At 51.8% G+C, this 9,993-nt stretch overlaps 1 protein-coding gene across 1 annotated transcript; it reads left to right on the top strand.

Moving 5' to 3' along the window:
- Positions 1-545: 545 nt before the first annotated feature.
- GPAT4 (glycerol-3-phosphate acyltransferase 4) lies at positions 546-8,038 on the top strand. The gene is made up of 12 exons (XM_027803685.2): positions 546-710; positions 3,512-3,581; positions 3,920-4,217; positions 4,386-4,460; positions 4,903-4,992; positions 5,111-5,204; positions 5,699-5,814; positions 6,034-6,089; positions 6,427-6,512; positions 6,750-6,878; positions 6,960-7,039; positions 7,655-8,038. Exons 1-12 carry the CDS (start codon positions 546-548, stop codon positions 7,761-7,763), a joined length of 1,368 nt encoding a protein of 455 aa, XP_027659486.1. The 3' UTR covers positions 7,764-8,038.
- The last annotated feature ends 1,955 nt before the right edge of the window (positions 8,039-9,993 follow it).

The raw sequence follows: 9,993 nt of genomic DNA, 5'->3' as shown, positions 1-9,993 counted from the left end.
AAGAACAACAATAGCTCCGCACACAGTAGGCTCCTGCAAGTGCTAACTCCCTCGATCTCCTCCAATGCAGGCTCAGGGATGGACTCCACCTTTTCCCTGTGAAGAGACTCTGCATGCTTTCAGCAGCCAGAAGGGGATTCTGCTGCCAGGTTCTTCACAAGCCGCCCCACAGCAGGACTTGCTCAGCGGCGCCTTGGGAGGATATCCATTTGCGCAGTTGTGTCAGCGCAGTGCTCGCTGCACACCTATGGAGGAACCTCTGTGTGTGTTCCATCGTCTTTGAGCACCTCAGCCCACACTGTCAGAACTCACCTGGGCTTCCAGCAGACTGTTCGCTTGTTTTCCCAACTGCTTGCCCTGATCCTGTTGTGTTCCCTCTCTTGCAGAGCCTGAAAAGGATGTGAATTTTGGAATGGGGTCTGTGAGCAGGCTGCGAACTCAGTGCATGTGTGAGACTGTTGTTGAATAACAGGAGGACTGGTTTATTGCTGTGGGCAGCCCTTCTGTCTGGCTGCAGGGCTCCAGCCTTGCCTGGGCCCTTCACCATGTTCCTCCTGCTCCCCTTTGACAGCCTGGTTGTTAATCTCCTGGGGATTTCTATAACTGTCCTCTTCACTCTGCTTCTGGTTTTCATCATTGTGCCAGCAATTTTTGGGGTCTCCTTTGGCATCCGCAAGGTTTACATGAAAACTTTATTAAAGATTTTCCAGGTAAGTTGTTTTCGTAATTTTCTGTCTGTTTACAGGGGTCTTGTCAAGCGTGGTTGTGCCAGGGAGAGAGGCTTTTGCCCCTCAGCAGAGCATTGCAGGTGACTGGGGTGAGAGGTTGGTTTGTTGGTGACGTGTGCTGGTGCCACATGACCTGTTTGGGTCATCTCATCCAAATGTAGTTTACTAGAGCTCTGTTGATGAGCATTTTTTTCCCCAGTAATTAATGTTGTAAGTAAAGCAGTAGGATATAGCGTGGCCTGTAAGCATGCGGTGGCGCGGGAGAATCTGTCAATGTGCTGAAAGGAGGTGTGTGCCTGGGTGGGTTAATGTCCTAGGCAAGGCAGTGTGCCTGGTATAATTTGATATGGAAGGAAGCCAAAAGGGGTGTAGGGTGTGATGGGGAGGGGCAAGGCTGCAGTCAGCAGGCTGCCTCTCTCCGGGTCATGTTTGGATGAAGCCAAAGCCGGAGGTAAGGCAAGGCTTCCTGTACTGCAAGCCCTGAGGTCTGTGGCCAGAACCCACAGCTCTCACCCTCAGCAGCGCTGCCTGCTCATCTGCTGGGCCCAGCAGCCATGGCTGCACCTGCAGCCTCTGAGGACGACCAGCAGCCCTTGCTGACCCTCTTGCTAAAGAGAGGCCAAGTGGAATTTTCCAGCTTGGGGTCGTGCTGTTCTCTTGCCTGCCTTTTGCAGGCTGGTTTTATGGGCTGTCTCACAGCCAACGTGTCTCCTTGAAGCAAGTCCCTGGTGAGACGAGAATTTTTGCCAAGATCCTACACCACCTTACCCTCGCAGCCCAGGCAAAAGCCAAAGGGGTGACCTGTGATTGACAGGGAGGTTTTAGGCTCTTAAATATGAAGTTCAGGCTGCTAAAGGATTTATGATATGGCTAGTGCTGTTTGAACAGGGGTGGTCTTCCCCAGCAGTATCTCTGTACTGGCTGGCTTGGGAAGGCAGCCCTGGAATTTGCACTGTTCAGCTCTTTAAACTCTTGAGTCCTCCCAAAAAGCCTGAGGTGCGGGTGGGAAGACCCTGGGCTTTGTGAGGTGCTTTGTTAACACAGGTGTCTGAAGACCTGACTTCAAATGTAGTGACTGAACTGGGAGAAAAAATCAGTAAGAATTTTGGTTTATCTACAATAGAACTTTTCACCTTGGTTTTTTTGTTTTTTGGGTTTTTTTCCTTTCTTCAATTCAGGAATGTTTAATCTCAGCATCTATTTTGGTGTTTAATTTTGAAACTATTTTTCTGAAAAGACTTTGAAGTCTATTTCAGCTTTTATTAAAGAATCTTTGTGGTGGGTGAGAGGAGCACTCTGGCCCAACTGCTTACAGTTTTGGTGGAAAATTCACTCGGTAGGTTTGGTCATTCAGAATTGGATTTTTGAGGAGCGTTATTTACCTGAAAGATTTTCGCATCTCTAGAGGCCAGTGTTGCAAACATAGCCCAGATGGACAGCAGTCCAGTCTGGCAACCTGTGGGGGGACAGCCCAAGCTGCAGGGGTTGGGGTGGTGGCTACACATCACTGTTGGTGGCTGAGGGAGACATGCCTCCTGTTCCCCAGATGGGAGTCTGGGTTTTCTGCTAATGCAGTCAGGATAGAGCCCAAGCTGGGCTTGCAAGGAACGAACGCCTTCTCCATAGGCTGCTCAGCACCTGCTGGGTGAGAGCTCCTCTCCTGACTTCTCTGGGATGGCAGTGTCTAGGCAATCTTCTGCAATCCTGCAGTTCCTTCTGCTGGCAAAGGCAGCTGCTGGATGAGCTGGAAACTGCATATGTAGTTAGCATTCCCACATCACTGCCTTCTGACCTGATGCTGGCACGGGCTGAGACTGGGTTGCCAGGAGTTTCCAGCAGCTTCCCCTTCTTCACAGATCCCTGATGGAGCAGCTAGCCTGGAGCAATTGGCATGCTGTACACAAGTCCTCCTTCAGAAGCTTCTTCTCCCAGGCCTGTGTAATGAAGAAGAGAGTGAAGCTGAGAGGGTTACTTGGAGGGCAGGCAGAAAGACCGATCAGAAATCCAGCCAGCAGTTTTTGCTGGTGTCCTTGAGAATTAGCTGAGAGAGGTTTCTATGGCTAACAGGTAGTCTGGGCATGGTTTCTGGCAGCCAGCTGCCACAGAGCTGTCTAAGGGTGCTTGCTGCTGCAGTTTTGGACTGACTGGTCAGCTGAGAAGCAGCAGCAGCTGTGAGCTGAATCTGAGAGGGAAGGATCCCATCCTGTCATCGGCCTGATGTTTTTAGCAGCAGCCTGAAAACACAGTCTCTGCTTTGAGCTTGGAAGAAGTAAGGGTTGAAAAATAGCACCAGCCCCATGATGGGCTTCCTGCGCTGTGGTGTGGGCCACACCAGCTGGATGCACGGTCCACCCAGAAGCTGTGCAGTGGCAACCACATGCCAGGTGCAACAGAGCCTACAGGACACAGAGACTGCAGAAAATCTTGCTGTGCCATATCAGCACTGACCTCTCGGCTTCCCTGTGGCGCTCTGCTATGCAGAGTGGCGCACAAACATCATGGCTGTCCTGTGCCTGTACTAGTCACCTCCCCATCAGTTCTCTTGTCTTGCAGGGCAGGCAGGTCTCTGCTGTAAAAACATTCCTCCCAGGCCAGACTCTGCTTCCACCTTGGTTCAGTTGTGTCCACCACTCACTCTTCCAGTTCTGTATGGAAGCCTCCTGCTTTAGCCCCATCTTCTCCCCTTAACCATGGTCTTTCCTGGAAGTCTACTGTAGAACAAGGGGTAGTGTGAAATGGAGCTACAAGCCTTGTGAACCTTGCTCATCATTTGTCTCTTGCAGTGGGCAACACTGAGAATAGAGCGTGGTGCCAAGGAGAAGAACCATCCATTATACAAGCCCTACGTCAATGGTAAGATTGTGCCCTGCATGGGTACATACGAAGTTCAAAATTCTTTTAGGGAGATGAGGTAAATGTGTCTCGGAGCAGCTGAGGTTTTCTGGGAAGCCTCCTCCATGTAGATGGAGTGGAGGGAGCTATGGAGAGGTCCGTTTTGTGAGGAAGGGGAGGGAAGCGCCCAGGCAGTCCTTCATTTCTACGGGGTTGGGAGGGCTGGTCTATGCCTGTCTAAACTGGAGAAGGGAAGGGGGCCCTGTGGAGGGTGGGCAAGTGAGCAAGGGCCCTGGCTCTCGGCTGCATTTGAATGGGCAAGTCATACTTTGCTCAGAGCTGCCTGTGGCATGTTGCAGGTATCATTGCAAAGGAGCCAACATCACTGGAAGAGGAGATCAAGGAGATCCGCCGGAGCGGCAGTGGCAAAGCCCTGGACACCCCTGAGTTTGAGCTCTCAGATATCTTCTATTTCTGCCGCAAAGGCATTGAGACCATCATGGATGATGAAGTGACCAAGAGGTTTTCAGCTGAAGAGCTGGAGTCCTGGAACCTGCTCAGCAGGACCAACTACAACTTCCAGTATATCAGTCTGCGCCTCACTGTACTCTGGGGACTGGGGGTGCTCATCCGCTACTGCTTCCTCCTGCCCCTCAGGTGAGTGCTCCTGCCGAGATGGTGCTGATGGCATGTTCCCACTGCAGCAAGTGCAGCTGGTCTCCAAGCTCCACAGAGCCTGTTCAACATGATCAGGAGAGGTGGGCTACTTGATGAGTAGGGCCTGTGGCCTGGTTATGCTAGCGTGTAGCTTCCCTCTTCCTGCAGGATAGCCTTGGCGTTTACTGGCATCAGCTTGTTGGTGACTGGTACTACAGTGGTGGGATATTTGCCAAATGGAAGGTGAGTTTGTGTTTGAGGGAAGAGGGAATGGGGAGCCCCCTGTGCAGTTTGAGACCTCAGAATCCTGAAGTTTTCCTGCAAGGCCTGTTTGTTCTGCCTGCTGCAGACAAGGTGGGTGGTCTTGGCATTTGTGGCCTCCCAGGAAGAGACACCCTGTAATTTTAAACAAAAGGCCTAGATGTGAGCACTAAGCCTATGGCAGAGCTCAGCCCTGGGCTCTGAAAGGAAAGATAACAGAAGAGAGCAAAGGCTGAGGTTTGCTTCTCACGAGTTAAGAATCGGTGGTCATAAGGTGACAGCAAAACCCAGGATGAGATGTGTTCCTGTGGGAGAGATGTGAAGTCTTGCCTGGATCTCATGTCCTGGGGCAGCTGGGCTGAGTGACATCCTTACAGGCGATACTGTAGAACCAGGGGGTGACAGCTTCTGTCCCGGGCTGCAGGTGTAAGGAGTTCCTGAGCAAGCATGTCCACCTGATGTGTTACCGGATCTGTGTGCGCGCCCTCACAGCCATCATCACCTACCATGACCGGTAAGGAGGCACTGTCTGCTGCAGGGTGTCCCTTTCCACTAACTGCTCCGTGCTGTGCCTCTTGCAGGCCTTATGTTTTGTTCCTCTGTCCTCATCTGTACCTTTGTTTTGCATTTAGAGAAAACAGACCCCGAAATGGAGGCATCTGTGTGGCCAATCACACATCTCCCATTGACGTGATCATCCTGGCCAGTGATGGCTACTACGCAATGGTAAGGTCTGCACCTCAGCCCCAGCTCTGCCTGCCAGGGCCTGGCTGCACATGTGGTGGGAGCAGCAAGTATATTTCGTGGGACAAGGAGCAGGCAGCAAAAGGCTTTTGAGCATGCAGAACTACTTTTCCCTGCATGACATCGCAGGGCACTCTCAGACCTTGTGCACAGATGTCCCATGGCATGTGGCTTTCCAGCAAGCTTGGTTTGGGACTCAGAGCACCAGGGGAATCTGGGCATGGCTTTTCAAATAAAGCTCTGGGCTTTGCCGTCCGCAGAAGAGCAAAGTGCTTCCCCAGCTGGGCCTCTGGCAATGTGGAAAGCACTTGGGCCTTGCTACATCTGTCCTTCCAGTCAAAGCCTGGGACTTTTCCTCTCAGCCTTTCCAGGGCAAGGGTAGAAAGATGAACCACAACTTTGCCGTGAAGCTAGGAGCTGCCTGGGCCTTCATGTGTCCCCTGGTCTTGTAACTTGTGTCTTCTTGCCCTGTTCAGGTGGGTCAGATCCACGGAGGGCTCATGGGTGTGATACAGAGGGCCATGGTGAAAGCTTGCCCCCACGTCTGGTTTGAACGCTCTGAGGTCAAAGATCGTCACCTTGTCGCCAAAAGGTGTGCCAGTTGCTAGCTGCAGGAGGAGGTCTGGAGGCTGGGGAAGTGGGGGGAGCTGCCCACGTCCCTTGGGTGAAGACACTGCCTTGCCTCATGGGTGTTGGGAACTGTGCCACTTGCTGGCACCCAGGTAGCCCCCAGGATAAGGACTGTATGCTCTGCGGGTTGCTAGTGACAGCTGCTGTGCCCTGTGCTAACTGGTGACGCTCTTCCACTTAGGCTAACAGAGCACGTCCAGGACAAGAGCAAACTGCCTATTCTCATCTTTCCAGAAGGTGAGTTGTGGAGCAAGGCCAGACAGGCACCTGGTGGAGGTGACCCATTGGGACAGCACAGCATCTCTCTTCCTTCCCTTCTTACACAGCCAAGGGCCTTGAGACCCTTCCCTGAGGCAAGGGGGACATTGCATCTTTAGAGCTGACTGAACCCAGAATGTGGAAGTCAGATATATGATGTCCCAGCGGCACGTCCTGTGCCCACAGAGAACAGGGTTTGGAGTGAGTGTTAGGGGGCAGTTGCTGGGTGCCTGTGGCCTAGCCCTTGGCTGTATAGCTTAGACTTCTGAACTGACTTGCGAAGGGGAGTTGAGAAGATTGTGCTTGCCTCTTGCAGGAACGTGCATCAACAACACATCTGTGATGATGTTCAAAAAGGGGAGCTTTGAAATTGGAGCCACAGTTTACCCTGTAGCTATCAAGGTATGGCAAAGCAAACATTCTTACAGCACAAGCAGCCCTCTGTGTGAGAGCTCAGTCTTGGCAGCCCGGTCTTGGTGCTGCTAGGTCAACAGCCCAGTCTGAGGGCAGGGGGAAGCCAAGGTCACTCCGTGCAGTGCTCTGGGAGGGCTGGCCTGTTGCTGGGCTTGGGGTGGAACTTGGAGCCTCAGGGAGGGTGCAGCCACTCCCTGACTTTGATGAGCTCTTCTGCCTCTGTAGTATGACCCACAGTTTGGAGATGCCTTTTGGAACAGCAGCAAATATGGCATGGTAACCTACCTCCTTAGGATGATGACTAGCTGGGCCATTGTCTGCAGTGTCTGGTACTTGCCCCCAATGACCAGGCAGGTGAGTAAGGTGGACCTGGTCTATCTGATCTGCTGTCTGTTTGGCCCTTTGCTCCTGCTGAACAGTGTTGTTTTGTCACAGCCCAAAGAGGATGCTGTCCAGTTTGCCAATCGAGTGAAGTCAGCCATTGCCAGGCAGGGGGGCCTTGTGGATCTGCTCTGGTGAGTCCAGGCAGGCTTTTCTCTTCCTGGTGCCAGGGTTCCTTGTTCCTGTGTCCTTGTCTGTGCTTGTGGGCTGCAGAGATAAGTTTGTGTCTTGCACGGGGCACAGTAGGGCTATGGAGAAATGGAGATGGATGTTGCCTGTGACCTCCAAAACTGCTCTTCTGTAGCAGTGACCCAGGTCTTTGCTTCTGCTGTGTGTGTTGGGCACCAGGGCTTCATTCTGTGATTTCAGCTTGCACTGGGATACTCTGGTTCTACCTTGATGCTCAGCGAAGTGGGTTGAGCTTGGGAACTTCCTTTTTCAAGCAGTGAGATCTGAGGGGCAGAGGGACTCTGCAGGCAGTCTCCTGTAGTGGTATCAGAGCAGCTCACACTTCTGACAGAACTGCCATGTTGAGCACAGCGTGGGGCCATGGGTGCAGCTCCTGGCAGAGCAAGGTGTGAAAGTAACTCCCCTTGGGGATGGTTGGTCTGCAGCGTGCCCTGGCACTGTAAGGTACAAGGGTAGCTGTCTGGTGGTTGCGGGAGCTCTGCCCTGCTCTGAGCAGCCCCAACTGAAATTTCAGATGGTGCACACCTGCAGCATCTCTGATGGTATGACTCTTTCCCCAGGGATGGAGGACTAAAGAGGGAGAAGGTGAAAGACACGTTCAAGGAGGAGCAACAGAAACTCTACAGCAAAATGATTGTAGGCAACCATGAAGACCGGAGCCGCTCATGAGCCCTCTGCCTCCAGCACTGGTGTTGGGCCTGGCCAGAGCCCTCTGCCTCCAGCACGAGCCAGGGCTTGTCTGAAGCAGCTCTGAATCTTTGGACTTTGGCTGTTCCAGAGCTGCTTGGACTTGCTCCTTCATCCTCTGGCTGTTCTTTCCCAGAGGCACTATTACTGCCTCGAGTCTTCAGGCCCTGGGCAGGTCTTGGCAAAGATGCCTTCTTGTTATTGTTACAGTGAAGCCCCTTGCAGGGGCAATATTAAATGAAACACTTATGGTGTCATTTGCTTCCATACGGTGTTTACAAGCCCAGGGGGAGGACTGGTGTGTTGATGTACATGTGTGTCAGTCACAAGTCTCCCATGGCACAGAAACTAGTGAGCTGCACTGAAATTAGCTGCCTTGACAACCAAGGGAGTCTTCGTGAGCCTGTGCTTCCCATTTGTGTGGCATAAACCCCTTAGGAGCAGTATGTGGTCTCTGAGGCCATTTCCAGCTTTACTTCCGGAAAGAGAAACCTTTCCTTTTCCTTTTGCTGCCCTCCTGTTATAGCCTGACCCAGACCATTGCTTCTCCAGCATCTGCATAACAGCCTTTTTGCTGGGGTTCCTCAAGCAGTGAGGATCATCCTCCTTGGAAGCCTTCCTCTGTCCCCTGGAACTGCGGGTTGCCAGGCAGTTGTCACTCGTGTAGCAGGTGGGGCTCTTGAATCAATACGTGCTGTGGTGGAGCCCAGGGTGGGTGGGAGAGGCTGAGAATGTGGGGCAGGAGATCCCCTTTCAGGTGTCTGCTGAGGGAAATGGTGGGATCTGATCTCGTTATGCACCAACGTGTACATAGATAATCTCAGCTTATTGCAAGGAAACAGAAATCTTGTGCTGGAGGTGGTACCCCTTGCCCTTTCAGTTCTGCAAGTATATTTTTCAGTAAAACAACTTGTATTTGAGCATTCATCACCTGTACTTTCCAATTTTCCTTATGTTCCTACAAACTAGCACTTTCACTGGGTCTTCTGCCTGCTCTTACAAGCAAATACTGTTTCTCTGCTACCTGCAGAAGCCTGCTTGCATTTTCTAGAAGGCTAGAGAAGGCAGCACTGAAGTGCTTCCTTTGTACCTCACGTGGTGTTTGTTGGGGGCGGGCATCTGCTGTCCCCTAGGTCAGGACAGCTATTCTGCATAAATGTCCTGAAATCTGAATTTCCCTGTGCTAGATACTAACATGGATTCAAGGTAGTTCAGTGCCTGCTTCCTTTTATTCGCTATATCAAGACAGAGAAATGGAGAAAAGAAAGCAACAGAGAGGAAGGGTTCAGAAACTCCCCTAACCTTTCTCATGAGACAGGATGCACATACCCCCACGTTATCCCATTCTGTGCAGCTTCCCTCCCGCGCATTGCTAGTGGCTTCAAAACATTTCTCTTGGGTCGGTTAGGTCGTCTTTACCTGTGCACAATGTGCAAGCAGGGGATGCACAACTTGTCTCCATAGTAGAGGAACCCTATTTTCCATGGTGTGCTATTCTCCACTGCCGTGGTTTAACCCCAGCTGGCAACCCAGCACCACACAGCCGCTCACTTGCACCCCCCGCCCAGAGGGATAGGGAGGAGAATCGGAAAGGAGTGTAAAACTCAAGGGTTGAGATAAGAACAGTTTAATAGGTAAAGCAAAAGCTACACAAGCAAACTTCCCATGTGCAGGCGGGTGTTTGGCCATCCACAGGGAAGCAGGGCTCCATCACACGTAATGGTTACTCAGAAGACAAACACCGTAATGCCGGATGTCCCGCCCTGCCTTCTTCCCCCAGTTTATATACTCAGCATGGCGTCATATGGTATGGATATCCCTTTGGCTAGTTCAGGTCAGCTGTCCCGGCCACGTCCCCTCCCGATTCCCCATGTCCCTCCAGCCCTCTGGCTGGCAGGGCCCAGGAAACCAAAAAGTCCTTGACTTGGTATAAAGATCACCCAGCAACAGCTAACATCGGTGTGCTAATCAACATTGTTCTGGCACCAAATCCAAAACACAGCACTGCACCAGCTACTAAGAAGAAAATAAACCTTATCCCAGCTGAAACCAGGACATCCACCTATGCCAGGTCCATCATTTAATGTAAGAATAAACTGAACTGCTCCCAGTATGATACCTGAGAGGGGACAGTCTTCCTTACAGTGACGTAAAGCTACACTTAGCAGCATATGATCTGCTAACATACAGTTAGGGGAAACATTTCTATACC

Source organism: Falco cherrug, chromosome 18 (genome assembly GCF_023634085.1).
Source record: "Falco cherrug isolate bFalChe1 chromosome 18, bFalChe1.pri, whole genome shotgun sequence".
Taxonomy (NCBI): Eukaryota; Metazoa; Chordata; class Aves; order Falconiformes; family Falconidae; genus Falco; species Falco cherrug.
This window is presented reverse-complemented; position numbering and strand designations above follow the sequence as displayed.